The following is a 20,682-nucleotide window of genomic DNA, read 5'->3' on the forward strand; positions in this document are numbered from 1 at the left end:
CTACTTCAAGCCAAAGCCCCCAAGCCACCATATGCAGTAAGTAGTGCCTTTCAACTTCAAGCCAAAGCAACCAAGCCACCATTTGCAGTAAGTAGTGCCTTTCAATTTTAAGCCAATGCTCCCAAGCCACCATTTGCAGTAAGTAGTGCCTTTCAACTTCAAACCAAAGCTCTCAAGCCACCACTTGCAGTAAGTAGTGCCTTTCAACTTCATGCCACCATTTGCAGTGCCTTTCAACTTAATGCCAAAGCACCCAAGCTACAATTTGCAGTAAGTAGTGCCTTTCAACTTCAAGCCAAGCACCCAAGCCACCATTTGCAGTAAGTAGTGCCTTTTTTACTTCAAGCCAAAGCTCCCAAGCCAAAATTTGCAGTAAGTAGTGCCTTTCAACTTCAAGCCAAAGCAACCACGCCAGCATTTGCAGTAAGTATTGCCTTTCAACTTCAACCACAATTTGCAGTAAGTAGTGCCTTTCAACTTCAAGCCAATGCACCCTCGCCCCGATTTGCAGTAAGTAATGTCTTTTAACTTCAAGCCATTGTACCCAAGCCACCATTTGCAGTAAGTAGTGCATTTGAACTTCAAGCCACATCAAGCCATCATTTGCAGAAAGTAGTGCCTTTCAACTTCATCAAAGCTCCCACGCCACCATTTGCAGTGCCTTTCAACTTCAAGCCAAAGCTCCCAAGCCACCATTTGCAGTAAGTAGTGCCTTTCAACTTCAAACCAAAGCTCCCAAGCCATCATTTGCATTAAGCAGTGCTTTCAACTTCAAGCCAAAGCACACAAGCCACCATTTGCAGTAAGTAGTGCCTTTCAACTTCATGCCACCATTTGCAGTAACTAATGCCTTTCTACTTCAAGCCATTGCACCCAAGCCACCATTTGCAGTAAGTACTGCCTTTTAACTGCAAGCCAAAGCACCCAAGCCACCATTTGCAGTAAGTGGTGCCTTTCAATTTCAAGCCACACCCAAGCCACCATTTGCAGTAAGTAGTGCCTTTCAACTTCAAACCACAATTTGCAGTAAGTAGTGCCTTTCAACTTCAAGCCAATGCACCCACGCCCCCATTTGCAGTAAGTAATGCCTTTTAACTTCAAGCCATTGCACCCAAGCCACCATTTTCAGTAAACAGTGCTTTTCAACCTCAAGCAACACCCAAGCCATCATTTGCAGAAAGTAGTGCCTTTCAACTTCAAGTCAAAGCTCACAAGCCACCATTTGCAGTAAGTAGTGCCTTTCAACTTCAAGCCAAAGCAACCAAGCCACACCCAAGCCATCATTTGCAGGAAGTAGTGCCTTTCAACTTCATGCCACCATTTGCAGTAAGTGGTGTCTTTCAACTTCAAGCCACACCCAAGCCACCATTTGCAGTAAGTAGTGCCTTTCAACTTCAAGCCAAAGCAACCAAGCCACCATTTGTAGTAATAGTGCCTTTCAACCTCAAGCCAAAGCTCCCCAGCCACCAGTTGCAGTAAGTAGTGCCTTTCAACCTCATGCCACCATTTGCAGTAAGTAGTGCCTTTCAATTTCAAACCACACCCAAGCCACCATTTGCAGTAAGAAGTGCCTTTCAACTTCAAGCTAAAGCTCCCAAGCCAAAGCTCCCAAGCCACCATTTGCAGTAAGTAGTACATTTCAATTACAAGCCAAAGCACCCAAGCCACCATTTGTAGTAAGCAATGCCTTTTAACTTCAAGCCAAAGCACCCAAACAACCATTTGCAGGCATTGCCTTTTTACTTCAAACAAACCATATTTTCATTTGCAAACCACATTAAGGGGACTCACAGTTTTGTAGACATTTGTTCAGTGTTATTCAGAGCTCAGAGAGATGTGACCCTTGGCTTCATCCATATTGAAGAGACTGAGTGAGGCACACCACTTCCTGGTTTCATAGTCCCTCCCCCTCCCTCCAGAGGGGCAGCAGAGAGAAGGGTGATTTAAAAAAAAACATTAATATATCTCTGATTTGTCATCGTTGGGAAAAATCTTCTGCTCCTTTAAGGCGGAGGGGGGCTCTGAGCGAGGTGGCCAAAAATGACGGCCGTAGGTGGTGGCGTTCTGTCGGAAATCGCAGCAAAGTGGGCCAAAAGCGGTCAAGATCAGAATTTTACTAATATAGATATTTTTCCCATCTGTCTTTGGACATTTTTAGGCCTAATTCCTCTTCCCATTCTTTTCTAATTGCGTCTGGCAATGGAATTTCTATATTTAGAAGGGTATTATACTGGTATGATGTTAGATTGTTTGAATCTGAGTTTGTATTCATATCTTCGTCTAATATATCTGGCAGCAGAGTTTGGTAATCATGGGTATATGTTTTCAAATAATCACGAATTCGAAGATATCTAAAATTTTGATTACCTTTCAGACTGTATTTCGACTGTAATTTCTGAAATGACAGGAGATTTCCCATCTCGGACAGATCTCCAAGCTTTTTAATTCCTAGTCTTTCCCAATAAGTAAACGTTGTATCTATAATAGATGGCTTAAACGACGGGTTATTAGCTATTGGTGAAAGAAGAAATAAATTTCTTAGTTTAAAAGTTGATTTTACTTGTCTCCAGATTTGTAAAGTGCTGAGAATAATTGGATTTTTATCATATAGTAATAATAATAATAATAAATTTTATTTATGGGCGCCTTTCAAGAGTCTCAAGGACACCTTACAAAAATTTAGCAGGTAGAGGAAAAACATGTAAGGGGAATGAAATAAATAGTAGAGGCATGACTAGTACACAAAGTAAAGACAGAATTCAATTCAAAACACAATATGAGGCAATTAATGCACAGATGAAAAGGAAGGGGGATGTGGGGCTAAAGATAGGCAGAGGTGAAGAGATGGGTCTTGAGGCGGGACTGGAAGATGGTGAGGGATACGGAATTGCGGATCAGTTGGGGGAGGGAGTTCCAGAGCCTGGGAGCTGCCCTGGAGAAGGCTCTGTCCCCAAAACTGCGGAGGTTGGACTTGTGGATGGAGAGGAGACCGGCTGATGTGGATCTGAGGGACCGTGAGGGTTGGTAGGTCAGTGAGATATGGGGGGACCAGATGGTGGAGGGCTTTGTTGGTGAGGATAAGGATTTTGTAGGTGATCCGGTGGGAGATGGGAAGCCAGTGAAGTTGTTTGAGGACTGGAGTGATGTGATGCCAGGATTTGGTGTGGGTGATGAGTCGGGCGGCTGCGTTCTGGACCAGTTGGAGTCGGTTGATGTAGGTGGAGCTGATGCCAAGGAGAAGTGAGTTGCAATAGTCCAGTTGGGAGGAGATGAAGGCATGGATGAGTCTTTCAGCAGCGGGAGGTGTGAGAGAGGGTCTGAGTTTGGCGATGTTGCAGAGATGAAAGAAGGAGGTTTTAATGACATGGCGGATGTGAGGCTCAAGGGAGAGGGTGGAATCAAAGATCACGCCAAGGTTGCGGGCCTGGGGAGATGGGGAGACAGTGGTGCCGTCGATGGTGAGAGTGGGGTTATTGATTTTGCTGAGTGTGGCTTTGGAGCCTATGAGGAGGAATTCTGTCATCGCTGTTGAGTTTGAGGAAGTTATGTTGCATCCAGATTTTTATAGCTGGCAAACAGGAGTTGATATGGGAGAGGGGGGGGTTGTGGGGGGATTTGGTGCCGAGGTAGATCTGGGTGTCATCGGCGTAACAGTGGAAGTACAGGTTGAAGTGGCGGAGTATCTGACCAAGGGGGAGGATGTAGATGATGAAGAGGAGGGGGCCGATTACGGAGCCTGGGGAACGCCTTGAGTGACTGTGGCTGTAGCAGAGGTATGGTTGTGGAGAGAGATGAAGTGGGATCTGTTGGAAAGGTAGGAACGGAGCCAGCTGAGTGCAGAGCCTTCAATGCCGAGGTCTTTGAGTCTGGTGAGCAGGATGTTATGGTTCACTGTATCGAAGGCTGCACTCAGGTCGAGGAGGATGAGGATGTTGAGGGAACCAGTGTCAGCAGAGGTGAGGAGGTCGTTGAGGACTTTGAGGAGAGCAGTTTCTTTGCTATGGAGCGGGCGAAAGCCAGATTGGAGGGGTTCAAGTAGGTTATACGCAAGTGTGTATATAGTGTGTTCTTCAACTTTGTTGAGGAGAGAAGAATCGCACCTATATTAAAAGGCGAGCAATCCTCTCTCCATTATTAACCAATCTACCTGTTGGCATGCATTATCCAGCCAATAAATTACATTTTTAATATTCGTTGTCCAATAATAGTATAAGAAATTGGGGAGAGCCAATCCATCCATTTCTTTGGGTTTACATTGATGTCATTTATGAATTATATGTGTTTTATAATCCCAGATAAAGTTTGTAATCTGGGAATCAAGATTTTTTTTTTTAAATTTAGGTAGGTATATTGATTGAAATAAATAGAGAATTTGCGGGAGGAAAAACATTTTTATGACATTTATTCTGCCTATGAGAGACATCGGAAGTGTTTTCCAGAATTGAATAAGAGCGTTTAATTTAGTAACGAAAGGCGGGAAGTTTGCATTGAATAAAGATGTATATTTTCTGGTTACCTGGACACCCAGATATTTTAATTTTTCTGTAGCAATTCTGAAATGGAATTTTAAAAGGTGTATCGGCTCTTGAGGTTTTATTGCCATAATTTTTCTTTTGTTCCAGTTTATTCTATATCCTGAGAAGGAACCGAATTCCTCTATAAGATTTAATATATTTGGAATACTACCTTGGGAATTGGTGATATATAATAATACATCATCTGCATATAATGATATTTTATTATTGGAGTGTTTAGTATTATAGCCATGAATGTTTGGATATACTTTTTACTTTCCGCTAAGGGTTCAATCACAAGGGCAAATAACAGGGGTGATAATGCTGTCTATTGCCCCTGGATAGCTGAAATTTCGGAGAAAGTATGTGGTTGGTCAGTATTAGAAACATAGAAAATAGGTGCAGGAGTAGGCCATTCGGCCCTTCGAGCCTGCATCGCCATTCAATATGATCATACTGCCTGATTCTGGCAGTAATTTAGTCATTTAGTAAAATAGTAATTTTATCCATGAAATAATATTCTCTCCCATCTGAAATGTTTGCAGTACTGTGAAAAGGTATTTCCATTCTACTTGGTCAAATACTTTTGCTGCATCTAATGAAATAATTGATAAATCTTCTTCTTTAGTTCTGTATGAGTACATTATGTTAAAAAGGCATCTCAAATTATTAAATAAATGTCTCTTGTGTATGAACCCCATTTAATCCGAATGTATTAAGTTATTAACGTATTTACTTAATCTTCTTGTCAAAATTTTTGCTAATATTTTCTGATTATTTTCTGTATTTAGCAGGGCAATTGCTCTGTATGAACCAGGGTCTTCTAGATCTTTATCTTTTTTGGGTATAAGTGTGATAGTTGATTCAGCTAGTGTTTGTGGTAATGTCTATTCTTTAAATGCATATGTATAAAGCTTGTGTAAACGTGGGGAAATTAGCTAGTGAAATCTATATTACTAAAAGTCTGTTCTTGACCGGTTTTGGCCATCTGTGCTGCGATTTCCGAGAGAACGCCGCCACCTACGGCCGTCATTTTTGGCACCTTCCTCAGAGCCCCCCTCCGCCGTATGTGTGCCGAGGATTTTTCCCGTTGATGAAAAATGACAGATATATTAATGTTTTTACAAAATTCCCCATTCTCTCTGCTGCCCCTGCTGGCGGCTGGGGGGAGGGACTATAAAACCAGGAAGTGGTGTGCCTCAATCAGTCTCTGCAAGTGGTGTGCCTCAATCAGTCTCTGCAAGTGGTGTGCCTCAATAAGAGCTCTGAATAACACTGAACAAATGTCTCCACAGCTGTGAATACCCATAATGTGGTTTGAAAATGAAAATATGGTTAGTTTGAGGGGAAAAAGCATTGCCTGCAAATGGTTGTTTGGGTTGAAGTAAAAAGGAACCCTCTCTCTCCCCCCTTCCTCTCTCCCCCCCACCTCTCTCCCCCCCCACCTCCCTCTCCCCCACCCTCTCCCTCTCCCTCTCCCTCTCTCTCTCCCTCTCCCCCCCCCTCCCCCTTCCTCTCCCGCCCGCCCCCCTCCCCCCCTCTCCGCCCTCCCCCGCCCCCCCCCCTCCCCCTCCCCCGCCCCCTCCCCCTCCCCCCTCCCGCTCCCCCCCTCCCTCTCCCGCTCTCCCTCCCTCTCTCCCCCCCCTCTTCCCTCCTCTCTCCCTCCCTCTCTCTCTCCCCATCACCCCCCCTCTCCTCTCTCCCCCCTCCTCTCTCCTCTCCTCCCCCCCCCTCCTCTCTCCTCTCCCCCTCTCTCCTCTCCCCTCTCTCCTCTCCCCCTCTCTCTCCTCTCTCCCCTCCCCCTCTCTCGTCTCCCCTCTCTCTCCTCTCTCCCCCCCCTCTCCTCTCCCCCCCTCCTCTCCCCCCTCCTCTCCCCCTCTCACCCCCTCTCCTCTCCCCCTCTCCTCTCCCCCCTCTCTCCTCTCCCTCCCTCTCTCCTCGCCCCTCCTCTCTCCTCTCCCCTCCTCTCTCCTCTCGCCCCCTCTCTCCTCTCCCCCCTCTCTCTCCTCTCCCCCTCTCACTCCTCTCTCCTCTCTCTCTCTCCCCTCTCTCCTCTCTCCCCTCTCTCCCCCTCTCTCCCTCCTCTCCCCCCTCTCTCCTCTCCTCCCCCCCCTCCTCTCCCCTCTCTCTCCCCCTCCTCCCCCGTTCCTCCCTCCCCTCCCCTCTCTCCCCTCCCCTCTCCTCTCCACCCTCCTCTCCCCCCCTCTCCTCCTCTCCCCCCCTCTCCTCCTCTCCCCCCCTTCCTCCTCTCCCCCACTTCTCCCCCTCTCCCCCCCTCTCCTCCTCTCCCCCCTCTCCTCCTCTCGCCCCTCCCCTCTCCTCTCCCCCCTCCCCCTCTCTCGCTCCCCTCTTTTTCTCCCTCTCCTCCCCTCCATCCCCTCCCCCACCATCCCTCCCCTAAACCCCCCTCCCCTCCACACACGCCTACCCACTTCCCTCCCCCTCCTCCCCACCTCTCCCCCTCACCCCCCTCTCAGCACCCTCTCTCTCCCCCTCACACCCTCTCTCTCTCCTCCCCACCTCCCCCGCCTTTCCCCCCTCACCCACCCTCCCTCTTCTCCTCCTCTCCAACCCCCATCCTTCTTGCCCCTCTCTGTGTCCCTGTCTCTCTCTCTGTCTCTGCCCCTTCTCTCTCTGCCCTCACTCTCAAACCCCCCCCCCCTCAAGATGTGACTGCAAGTTGGGGGCTATGCGTCAGTAGATAGGGTGGTTATGGGGTAAAAGGAGCAAATTAATAATATTAATATAATATCAAGGGGGGTAATTAGCGTGAGTGCAGGGGGGGGGGGGATAGTTAGTTTGTGTGATGCTGCATGCCGCCTCCCCCCACCCCCCCCACAACCGCATGTGGGGGGAACAGACCCAACGGGTTTGCACTTGGTCTAGTCTTCGTTACTGAACCCGTCTGGTCCTGGTGTTTTACCATTCTTCAGTGAGTTGATTGTCTCTTCTATTTCTTTAATTGAAATCTGTGCTCCTAATTCCTCTTGTTCCAGCGGGTTAAGTGTTGGAAGTTAAGAGTTGTCCAGAAAGTATGTAATTTTTCTGCTATCTGTTGATGTTTTGGGTGTGTATAAATGTTGAGAAAATTGGGCAAATCTTTTATTAATTTCTTTTGGAAGCGTTAACAGTTCACCTTTAACTGATGTAATTTTTAGAATAGTCTGGTCCTTTTCAACTTTTCTCAGCTGGCGTGCTAAAGGTTTGTGTGGTTTGTCGCCAAATTCGAAATGTTCCTGTTTTGTAATTTGAAATAATCTGATAACTCTTGCAGATAAAATTTGGTTTAGTTTAAATTTCAATAATGCTATCTTGTTGTGTTTATCTGTAGTTGGATCTATCGCGTTTTCTAAATCAAGTTGTCTAATCTGTTCTTCTAGTTGCAATTGTTCTGTCCTATTCTTTTTATTTTGATAAGCTTGGTATGAAATGATAGAACCTCTAATAAAAGCCTTAAAAGATTCCCATAATAGGGAGGGCGAGATGTCTGGAGTATCATTGGTCTCAAAAAGAGTTCCATCTGTTGTTTTAAATATTTACAACAGTCCGGATTGTTGAGTATTTGAGGATTGAACCTCCAGAACGATTTTTTATTAAACATTCCATCTAGTTTTAAGGAGAAGGTTAGCAGAGAATGACCGGAAATGATACTATTATGGTATTTAGGGTTAGTTGTAAAGGGTATTAATTTCGTGTCCACTAGGAAGTAGTCAATACGTGTATAGGTTTTATGTACTGATAAGTAGAAGGAGTATTCTCTTCCGGCAGGGTTTGCAATCCTCCATAGGTCTGTTATATTTGGTTTTTTTATATACGTATTTAAAAGTTCACTGGATTTTGATTTTATGTTAAGTCTCTTTTGTTGGGCAGATTTATCGAGGTATTAATCCAAAACGCAATTGAAATCTCCCCCGATTATCACGCTTTGCTGATTGGACTCAGAAATTATATTCAAGAATTTGTTAAAGAATTGTGGGTTATCAAAGTTAGGAGCATAAATACTTATCATGGTGAGTGGGATAGAAACATAGAAACATAGAAAGTAGGTGCGAGAGTAGACCACCAGGTCCGTCGAGCCTGCACCGCCATTTGCTCATGGCTGAACACTAAACAGACACACTTACCCACAAACAGTAGACACAAGACACAGAACACAAGACACTACCCTCCCCTTTATACCGCTATCACCCCTCTCCACCCCAAGAACCTCGTGATCTCCTGGGGGAGGCAAAAAAACGGATAAAAACCCAGGTCCAATTCGGGAAAAAAATCCGGGAAATTCCTCTCCGACCCCAATCCAGGCGATCGACACTTGTCCAGGAGATCACTCAGGTCTTACTATACTAACCATACCTAGGTCCATATCCCTGCCCTCTCCCCGTAGCCCCTTATCCCCTTGGCAGCTAAAAAACCAATAGAATGTATCTCTCGAGAGACTATGACATACTTTCCCTCTTTGTCTGCAATGATGTTTTTATGTTTAAATGGTATGCCCTTACGGATTATAATTGCTGTACCTCTGGATTTAGAGAGATAGGAGGAGTGATATGTTTGACCGATTCAATTGGCCGTCAGCCTGGTCTGAGCTTGAACTTTCAGATGTGTTTCCTGTAAAAATATTATATCGGCATTGAGTGATTTTAATTGGGCAAGAATCTTACCCCTTTTTTTAACTTATTAATAATCGTCATATTTAGGTAAGAATCATCTGGCTGGAAGGGGTTAACTAAGACCTCAGTCTTGAATCCATGTCTTGGCTGCCTGCCAGGTTCATCTCAGTCTGTCTTTTACTGGCTCCTTGCCAGCTTTGATGATTCTCTGTCGGTTTGGTCTGAGCGTTTCTGAAAATTTGCCCACACAAATCGATTAACCATATTTTTGATATATACCGATACAATGAACCTTAACTGGAGGTCATAAATCTAGAGATTATTCAGTGTTAGCTTTAAAGAGGAATTAGTCATTATTTGGTTATGATATTACGTTTTAGGTTAAAATAAATGATTTTGTACAATTATTTATGTGTTAGTATATAATTGATTGTATCGTTTGTTAGTAGATTATTACGTTCCGCTCCGTTTAATTTGTTTTCTATACGGCATAATTCCATTTTATTGAATCTTTCTTTAGTAAACACAATGGCCTTGAGTCCGCTTACGTTCCATTCCAACCCTGATAAGGTGTCTAGACATTAGCACGTGCGAGTTAGTCGGCCATCTTATCTGCAACTTTTGTACATCTTTTTATGTAAAGAAGCATATTCTCTCAAACTACTTCTTATAAATATATATAAAAGGTATACATCAGCAAAGCCCTAGCATTTTACTTATCCTCTAATGTCCTTTTTTAAGTCTTGCGTGTATTTGAATGTTTCTTCTGGATCAATAAAGAAACGCTCCGAGTCATTATATGTGACCCTCAGTTTGGCAGGATATATTATTCCATATCTCAGGTTTGGAATTCCTTTAAGAATCAGCAGGGTCTTTGTAAAAAGGGCACGTTTCTTCTGCCGGGTAATCTCTGAAGAATCTTACACTTTCTCCTTCGAACATCAGGTTTTTTTCCAATTGGTACTTTCTTCATAATGTCTTCAAGAACTCCTATGTCATTAAGTTTCAGGATAATCTGTCTTGGTGGAGCTCCGACCATTAAGTGTGCTCTCAGAACTCGATGTGCAGAATCTACTTTGGGTCTTTCAGACAGCTTGAATACTTGTTGAAGTAAGTTGGCAGTGAAAACCCGAGGGTCTGTTCCAGTTTTCTTCCCTTCTTTCACTCCAACAATTCTTAAGTTTTGCCGTCTGGACCGAGCTTTGAGATCAAGGCATTTGTCGGTCATTCTGGCCAGTTGCCCAAAAACTCGGTCTAGATCTTCTTGCATTCTTTGCATCGCTTCAGACATATCCAAAGTCATAGTTTCCAGATCTTTAATAGCTTTGTTTTGTTCTGTAGAAGTAAGGAGAACGGGCTCCAGCTTTTTACTGAAATCTTCTTCAACCCGTTTAATTTCTTCTCTTAGATCGGTATCTACTTCTTCAATACGGTCCTGTAGAATACCAATTCTATCACAAATATCATTGTTCCCAGCATCCATACTTGTTTCTATCTTTCCCAGCTGAGTAGACAGCTTGGAAAGCTCTTTATGCAGAATCTCACCAAAGTCCTTTGTCACAGCTTCTCTTAAAGATTGTTCTTGTTCTTTTACTTTTCGTTCCATAACAGCAATACATTTTTGTCCTTCAGTTTCTTCTTCAGATTCTTCAGGTGTTGTTTGAGGTGTTGTTTTCTCCAACTCTTGAGCGAGCCGCAGTCTGGTTAGAGGTCTTGTCGGGGGCCGCTTCGGTAAATTCCGTTTGCTCATTTAAAAGTACCGGTACCCCTGTCAGTTTGTGGCGATTTCTGATGACGTCACTTTCGTGACGTCAGGTATCTCCCGCTGAGTGTTTTTAAATCGGTCCCGTTTTCTCTTGCAGGCTTTTTAGCGCTTTTAGCACATTTTCAGGAGCGGAGCTAAATGGAGCGCTTCTTACTACTCCATGGTGCCACCGGAAGTCCCCCATTTTTTTTTGAAATAGTTTAGTTTTACCTGAGTTTGATTAATTTGGATCAATTCATTGGTGATGAATATTGTAACATACAACCTATAAAAAAAGGTACCTTGAAAGTGGCATCACAGGTAGATAGGGTGGTCAAGAAGGGTTTTGGCACTTTGGCCTTCATTAGTCAGAGTATAGTAGTTGCGTGTTAACTTACAGTTGTACAAGACATTGATGAGGACACATTTGGAGTATTGTATTCAGTTTTGGTCACCCTGTTATAGGAAAGATGTTAAGCTGGAAAGGTTGCAGAGAAGATGTTGCTTGGATTCAAGGACCAGATCTATGGGGAGAGGTTGAGCAGGCTAGGACTTTATCCATGGAGCACAGGAGGATGTGCAATCTTATAGAGGTGTATAAACTCAAGAGGAGAATAGATAGAGTAAATGCACAGTCTTTTAACCAGAGTATGGGGATCAAGACCAGAGGACATGTTTAATGTGTGCGGGGAATGATTTAATAGGAACATGAGAGGAAACTTTTTTTACACAAAGGATGGTGAGTACCTGGAACGAGCTGCTGGAGGAGGTAGTTGAGGCAGGTATCATCACAACATTTAGAAAACATTAGGACAAGTACATGGATAGGTTAGGTTTATAAAGATATGGGCCAAACACAAGCAGGTAGGAACATTGTAGATGGAGCATGTTGGTTGGTGTGGACAGTTAAGGTGAAGGGTCTATTTGCATACAGTATGGCTCTATGAACAAGTACACCTTGTTGAGAAATCTACTCAGAATGCAGATATGATTAATTTAATCAAATTTAGTTTTATTTTAGACATACAGTATGGAAACAGGGACTTCGGCCCACCAAGTCTGTGCCGACCAATGATCGCCCGTACGCTTGTTCTATCCTAAGTATCATTTACAGAGGACAATTAATCCACAAGCCAGCACGTCTATGGAATGTGGGAGGAAACTGGAGCACCTGGAAAAATCTTACGCAGTTACAGGAAGAATGTACAAATGTGATGTAGATAGTACCCATAGTCAGGATGGAACCTGGGTCTCTGGTACTATAAGGCAGCAACTCTACCCACTGTGCCACTATGCAGCCCATAATTAGAAAATGACTCTTAACAAATGGTACTCTGCTAGATGTTCTTACGTGTTTAACTTCTTGAAGCAGGGATTAGCACACAACGTTAAACATAACTATTTGCTGTTATGTTCTTGAACAGGGCTGCCAACTCTCACGCTTTGAGCATGAGAATCACGCCCTCAAGCAAACTCTCACGCCCTCACGTTGATCAGACATTTCTCACGCTCTGTGGTGAGAAATTCTGTGATCAACAAAAATTTCAAAACTCGGATAAACGGCATGGTCCGCGGGTGTTGGAGAGCTGGGGCTGAGGGAGGGATGGAAGCAGCAGGCAGATACAGATGCGGGGAGCCGGCGCTGGTGAGTTTGCGTGGCTGACGAGTATTTGCACGGCTAGCGAGTCGCTCGCTGCAACTTCAGCCATGGAGCACTCCGGACAGTGCGAGTGTCCCGGGCCGTCGGAGGCGTCGGAAGCGCCGCTGCCACGAGAGTCTCTATGCCGAAGGGACAGACTCTCAAGGGAGGTGGAGAGAGAGAGAGGAGAAGGAGACAGGGAGACAGTGGGGAGAGAGAGGGGGGTGAGAGGAGAGAGAGGGGAGAGACAGAGGGGGGGGGGGTGAATGGAGAGAGAGAGAGAGAAGAGGGTGAGGGGAGAGAGAGGGGGAGAGTGAGATGGTAAAAGAGAGAGGGGGAAGAGGGAGAGAGGGGGAAAGAGAGAAACGGGGGAAAGAGAGAGATGGGGGGGCAAAGAGAAAGATGAAATAGAGACAGAGAAGAAAGAGAGAGGGGAGAGAGAGCAAGGAGGAGAGTGAGGTGGGAGGGAGATATGGGGGGGAGAGGGAGAGAGAGGAAGAAAGAGATGAGAGAGTGGGAGGGAAGAGAGAGGAGAGACAGAGAGAGAGGGGAGAGTGTGTGGAGAGGGAGAGAGGGGGAGATAGAGAGGGAGGGAGAAAGAGAGAGAGGGGGCAGAGAGAGGGGGAAGCGAGGGGGAGTGAGAGGAGAGAGAGAGAGGGGGAGGGAGAGAAGAGGGGGAGAGAGAAGAAAGAGAGGGGGGAGAGAGGGGAGAGAGAGTTAGGGGAAAGAGAGGGGAGAGAGAGTTAGGGGAAAGAGATGGGAGAGAGAGTTAGGGGAAAGAGAGGGGAGAGGGGGAGAGAGAGGAGAGAGGGGACGAGAGAGAGGGGGAGAGTGAGGTGGGACGGAGATAGGGGGAAGAGAGAGAGAGGGGGAGAGAGGGGGGAGAGAGAGAGGGGGCGAGAGAGGGAGAGAGAGAGAGAGGGAGAGAGAGAGAGGGAGAGGGGAGAGGGAGAGGGGGGAGACAGGGGAGAGCGAGGGGTGAGAGGAGAGACAGAGAGGGAGAGAGGAGAGAAAGAGAGATGGAGGGGAGAGATAGAGGGTGTTGAGAGGAGAGAGAGTGCATCCTGGAAGACAACCAGTGGCTGCTGGAAGTAAGTACCAAGCACTGGGTAGAAACGGTGGAAGATAGTGGACTTCAAATGGGGGTGGTTGGAGAAAGCATCCTGCTTGCCTGCTAGATTTTCACTTACTGTGGAAACTGCAGGAAAAATGTTCCCGATGTTGGGGGCGTTCAGAACCATGGGTCGCAGTTTAAGAATAAAGGGGGGGGGGCAGTTAGGACTGAGATGGAGGACAAACTTTCTTCACGCAGAGAGTTGTGAATCTGTGGAATTCTCTGCCACAGAAGACAGTGCAGGCCAATTCACTGGATGTTTTCAAGAGAGAGTTAGATTTAGTTCTTGCGGCAAACAACATCAAGGGATATGGGGAAAAAACAGGAAAGAGGTACTGATTTTAGATGAATAGCCATGATCATATTGAATGGCAGTGCTGGCTCGAAGGGACGATGGCCTATTCCTGCACCTATTTTCTATGTTTCTATGCTTGAGTATATGGCAATAAAACTCGATCACTTGATTTTGAAGCATTCATGCATGGTGGAGGTATAATGTAGTCATATAGAGTGATACAGTGTGAAAACAGGCCCTTCGGCGCAACTTGCCCACACCCGCCAACATGTCCCAGTTACGCCACCTGCTTTTGGTCCATACCTCCAAACCTGTCCTATCCATGTATCAGTCTAACTTTTTCTTAAATGTTGGGATGGTCCCTGCCTCAACTAACTCCTCTGGCAGCTTGTTCCATACATCCATCACCCTTTATGTGGATAAAGTTACCCCTTAAAAAGTTACCTCTTAAAAATACTTCATACAAAAAACATTGAAATCATACTTCTACAGTGCACTAAAACATGATTTTAGTACATCAAATTTCAAAAAGTTCCTACCTTTGGAGGGTGGACCCCCTTCTTCCACACCCTCTCCCCATTTGGTTGATTCACTCCTTCACAATTTCTCACTCCCAACTCTCACCCAATGTTGGCAGCCCTGTCTTGAATGATTTGAGGATGCCATTTTCTTTTCAAAATGTAAGATATTTTTGGTCATTTTCTTCTGTCATATCTTCTCTCAGCTGGTGCAGGCCTACAGTTACAGTGATATGTGGTTTACCAAATTGTTATTATTCAACAGTCAACAATGACAGTGTGTCAGAGGATATGTAGATATTGAGGCACAATTGTAAGGCTCAATCCTGTACCAACCTGATCCTGATATATGTGCACAATTGGTGGTGAAATGTCTGTATATATGTGTGCGTGTACGTGCGATGATGAGTCTTTGTTGATCTCTGTCCTTTTCAAAGTTAGGAATACCAAGGTCAAGAATTGTATCTGTTTTCAGTTATCATACTCTTCACAATTTGGGGATTAAAGCTCCTTATTGTATATAACATTGTATATACTTGCTAAGCCAGCAGACTAATCTTTATTTAACTATTTAAACATTACTGCTGTGCAACATTAAGAATCACTTCTTGAATGGTCTTGTGGAGATTCCATTAGCAGAATGACAGAATCATTGCAATGAAAATGTATTTGTGGCTCAATAGAAATGTTTGTAAAAATAAAGTGGAAGTAAAATATATTCTGCTTATTATACTGTTTCATCCAAACACATATCTATATATTCCTGCATGGTAACCAATCTTTCAATTGCATGAAAAATCAACCTTATATTAATAAGCAAGATAGATCACTGTGTGAGGTTTCATGCTTAGCATCACTCGATGAGGCAGCTTTTGAGCTCTTCTTTGCTAATTTGGAGATAACATTTCTATTACATATATTAGATCTAGATGAACTTGAAGACAATATTTATTGTCAATTTTCCTTATTCAGTCTGGATAAATGTACATTCGAAAAGCAAACAAAGTATACTGGAGAATATTTTTTGGGGGGATCTGCATTACTTGAACATTAACTTCAAAATTATTGTTGGACCTGTTGTTTTTTAAATAAAGACAACAGCTTACTCTACAGTCTGATCTTTTCCTTTTTTTTTCCAGGTGACTCCATTTGTTATGATATCAGAGAATATATTTGGTCAACCTAAAGAATTTTGTGGGTTTTCTATTGATGTTCTGAATGCACTTTCAGAGCATCTTGGGTTCAAATATCAAATCTATCAATCTCCTGATAATCAGTATGGAAAATTACAAAATAATGGAAAATGGGATGGCATGATAGGAGAACTTGTTAACAAGGTAAGCAGATTACTACTGACATATTATTAATATTGTATTCATATTCACTTTGCGTAATTCACAGATTAAATAAAGTAAAACAAACCTCATGCTGACTTTTGGAACCTTTCATCTTTTCATTTTAGTTTATTTACTATTAATATATGTTGTTTTTCTTCCTGCTTCGTGGTAACTCATGGTTGTTTTACCTGTACGTGCCTTCATATTTTTAGTAGAGCTCAAAGGATTTACAAGTGGCCTTCTGCAGTGCTATGTTTACTTTGACATTATTCATTTGATCCAGAAGATAAGGTTATAAAATTAAAAGCAACAGAATTTGACATTTTCAGTTCTAGATTTCTGAAAGAGTATAATCAGATGCTGTATTAAAAAATCTTCAGCTTATTAAGGGTTCATTTAGTGACTGTCAACTAGCGATAGATCAAGCGATATATCCTCTCAATGGACTCAATTGGTGGTGGAATATTGTATACTCTGGTTGACCTGTATGCCCCTTCACCACTTCTCCTGTTCAGTAAATGACCATTATATCCTCTAAGCCCAATATAATTATAATTACATAAATATGTTTAGGTCTATGAATATATTTTTTCATCTATAAATGTATAACACCCATGTTGATTATAAAATTTACATTTACAAAATGTAATTTGGAACAAGATTGTCCATTTTGTGTTTGAATCAATAGACAATAGGTGCAGGAGTAGGCCATTCAGCACTTCGAGCCAGCACCGCCATTCACTGTGATCATGGCTGAGCATCCACACTCAGTACCCTGTTCCTGCCTTCTCCCCATATCCCTTGACTCCGCTTTCGTTAAGAGCTCTATCTAACTCTCTCTTGAAAGCATCCAGAGAATTGGCCTCCACTGCCTTCTGAAGCAGATAATTCCACAGATTCACAACTCTCAGGGTGTAAAAGATTTTCCTCATCTCTGTTCTAAATGGCCAACCCTTATTCTTAAACTGTGGCCCCTGGTTCTGGACGCCCCTAACATCGGGAACATGTTTCCCGCCTTCAGCGAGTCCAATCCCTAAATAAACTTATATGTTTCAATATGATACCCTCTCATCCTTCTAAATTCCAGTGTATACAAGCCCAGTCGCTCCATTCTTTCAACATATGCCAGTCCCGCCATCCTGGGGATTAACCACGTGAACCTATGCTGTATGAATGTCCTTCCTCAAATGTGGAGACCAAAACTAGGCACAATACTCCAGGTGTGGTCTCGCTAGGGCCCTGTACAACTGCAAAAGAACCTCTTTTCTCCGATACTCAGCTCCTCTTGTTATGAAGGCCAACATGCCATCAGCTTTCTTCACTGCCTGTTGTACCTGCATGCAGACTTTCAGTGACTGATGAACAAGGACACCCAGATCTCGTTGTACTTTTCCTTTTCCTAACTTAATACCATTCAGATAATAATCTGCCTTTCTTTTCTTGCCACCTTGCTAAGTGAATATCCTCATATTTATCCACATTAAACTGCATCTGCCATGCATCTGCCCACTCACCCAACCTGTCCAAGTCACCCTGCATCCTTATAGCATCTTCCTCACAGTTCACATTGCCACCCAGCTTTTTGTCATCTGCAAATTTGCTAGTGTTAAACCCCTGTCTCACGGTGCGCGTTGACCCACGAGGTACACAGAGTTAAAACTCGTGGTAATAACATATGACTAATGTAGCTGTAACGTCGGAACTCGTGGACGTAACTTAGAGACTCGTGGCGCTAACGGCAGGTACCCGTGAAACTTGTTAACTCTTGGAAAAATTCAAACATGTTTAAAGTTTTCCACAAGTAAAATGTACTGCTGAAGTTAAAAATTGAAACATTTAAACTTGTTTTAAGAACGTAGTGGCCCGTGCGTTTCCTTAGTGTCTCGTGAGTCTACCGTGGGAACTCTTTAGGGATTTAAGCAAAAAGCACGACGTGGATGCGTTTGTGTTTTCCATACTTTATAACCACACTGGTTCATGTATAAATCTTCACAGAATTCATACTGTGAAGATTTCTATAGATCAGGAATCCATCATTTTTGTTAGTTCAATTCCAATAAGCCGAATCCTTTTGGGGGAAACCCCCCCACGTTATATTCTTGTGGGTAGAGCAAATGACATTGTAAAATTAAATTGAACTATTTAAGCATTGATTTTTAAAATAAGATTATCGAGGTGTGACAGGAGAATTTATGAATTTTATTTTCCGTTACTGTGCAAAATATTGTGATTTCAACACTGACCACACAAACAGAAACGATCATTTCCCTCAAATAATATAGAAAACGAACGTGTTTTAAACCGCTGATAATGTTGTTCCAGGCAATTTTCTGCTGGGTAGAGATACTACTCGCTATATTTCTAGTTGTATAGTTGGCTAGTAATTCTAGTTCGAATGTTTTATTGTCATACGTCCCAGACAGAATAGTGAAATTCTTACTTGCTGCAGCACAACTTAATGCAAGCACAATTTAATTATATACACACACGTAACGATACGAATGAACAAGGAGGCTTTGGTGTGGAGGCAGAGAGAGGTTCTCTGCCTACCGTCCTTGCCTGGGACGGTGAAAGATAACACTCCCCACCCGCTGTAGTTGTGCCTCTGGTCCAAGGGTTGACATGACATACAACATGCAAGCACTGCAGCCGCCTTCCACCTGACCCCACCCCCCCACCCCCACCCCCTCCCCTAATGCGTGATATGGTGAGACCGTTTGTGATAAGCCGGCAATTTCTCGTGATTCTGTACCGCTCTGCTAGTCCAAACCTTTATCGACTGACAAAAAACCCCCCTACTTTTCAACAAATTCGATTCTATTTATAGCAACGTGATTTTATTTTTTTATTGTTTCTTCCGAACTCATTTTAAGAAGTGAACCAATTATGTTCCTAATACACTGGCGATTATGCCAGTATCGGTCTCTAACGAGTTAATTGTGTGCATTCCATGTTCTCTCTGCTTGTATTAGCCAAAATCGTCTCCGTGGCAAATTTCCAAGTTTTTTTTAAACTCCTGTCTAAGTCAAGACATGAATTTCAAATTCTGGGCGTAATTGTACGACTTTTCATTGTTGAAAACGCGTAACTAAAATGCGCAAGCTTCCCGTTTAAAATCTTGCGGTTGTTATTAAATCGAATTTCGCAACAAATTTGCCGCCCCCTCGGTCCAACTTGTTCATGCCAAGCTAGGTCTTTCCTGGAGGCTTGGGTTGCAAGAAGAAGGTGGATAGGTTTAAGTTTTTTTTTCTTTGCAGTGCAGGAGGCTGAGGGATGACCTCGTCTCACATTTGGCCTCTATCCCTCTAAACCTGTCATTCCCACCAGGTTTCTGCAGAGTCTACAGTACAGCAAGGCTTGTGTTCCATTCAATATTCCCCCCACCATCTCCCACTACCCTGGTAGTTACTCAAGAGTAACTCGGGAGATGAACATGGAACATCGCAGAAAACGGCAAACTTGTCATACCCGTGGGAACTCGGTTAAACTCTTGACCATACTCTTGGAATCTCGTACACAACCACGAGTCTTTCACTCGGGGTACCTCGTGGGTCAGCTCGCACCGTGAGACAGGGCTATTACTTTTAATCCTTTCATCTAATTCATTAATATATATTGTAAATAGCTGCGGTCCCAGCACTGAGCCATGTGGCACCCCACTAGTCACTGCCTGCCATTCTGAAAGGGATCCATTAATCCGTACTCTATGTTTCCTGTGTGCCAATCAATGTTATATGTTTCTATAAGATTCCCCCTCATCCCTCTAAATTCCAGTGAATACAAACCCAGTCGACCCATTATTTCATAATATGTCATTCCCGCCATCCCCATTACCATGTACTCTAATTTTGCACACTAATCTCTTGTGTGCATCCTTCTCAAAGGCTTTTTGAAAATCCAAATACACCACATCCATTATCTCTCCCTTATCCATTCTATTTGTTACATCCTTTTGTGTGAAAAAATTACCTGTCAGATTCTTATTAAATCTTTTCCCCTTCACCTTAAACCTATGTCCTCTGGTCCTCGATTCACCTACTCTGGGCAAGAGTGGACGTTTGTAACTTATTCGCCACCAGGAACTTGATGACACTTGTGCAATGCCTGGGTGAGGTCTGCTATAAGATTTTACCAGGTTGTATATAAAATAAAACAATTTACTGTAACTAGATACGTGTAACAATAAAGTATAATTGAATCATATGATAGCAATTGACCAAGCAGTTCCTGACTCCTTTAACCATCTCCAATTATCCATTTTTGTCTTGACTCTTAGATAATAACATCAATTAATCTCAGTTTTAAAATGAACAGTTACACAAGAAGAAAAGACACTTCCAAACTTTTACTATTTTCTTCATGTAATAGTTTCTACTGAGCACACGTGGAATTCCTAGATCTTTTCATGAAATCTGAAAGTCAATTTATAAGATAAATGCCCAGGTATCGAGCCACTCAACCAGTATTTTCTCTATAGATCCTATCAATTTGCCTTATTGGTAGATAAATTCACTAAAGGTACCCCTGACCATAAATTCTAAGGATTAACATTTTTATTGCATTTCTCATAATTTATCTGCTGAAGAGCAGGAGAGTGAATCCAGTGAATCTATGGTTCTATTCTACCAAAGCTAATGGACTTCTGGTGATGTGTAAAAAGGAACTGCAGTTGTTGGTAAAAAAATAAAAAAAAAGACACAAAAAGCTGGAGTAACTCAGCATCTCTGGAGAGAAGGAATGGGTGAAGTTTTGGGTCGAGATTCTTCTTCACTTCCGGTGATGTTTAGAATGGCTGACTATGCTTACTGCAGTTGTGATAACATTATTCAGCATGGCTATGGGAGAGTGTCAACCCACTCATTTTGCCTCCCAGATATAAATTTTCTGTAACCGCCAATTATATTTCTCATA

At 43.3% G+C, this 20,682-nt stretch overlaps 1 protein-coding gene across 1 annotated transcript in view; it reads left to right on the top strand.

The window, feature by feature from the left end:
• LOC116978788 (glutamate receptor ionotropic, delta-2-like) overlaps positions 1-20,682 on the top strand; it is a gene marked incomplete at its 5' end in the record, with an annotated part of 428,679 nt that overhangs the window by 314,190 nt on the left and 93,807 nt on the right. The window contains one exon of the mRNA XM_033030081.1: positions 15,574-15,771. Within this exon, the coding sequence (XP_032885972.1) occupies positions 15,574-15,771 (198 nt within the window). The remainder of the gene's footprint in view (positions 1-15,573; positions 15,772-20,682) is intronic.

Source organism: Amblyraja radiata, chromosome 11, assembly GCF_010909765.2.
Source record: "Amblyraja radiata isolate CabotCenter1 chromosome 11, sAmbRad1.1.pri, whole genome shotgun sequence".
Classification (NCBI taxonomy): Eukaryota; Metazoa; Chordata; class Chondrichthyes; order Rajiformes; family Rajidae; genus Amblyraja; species Amblyraja radiata.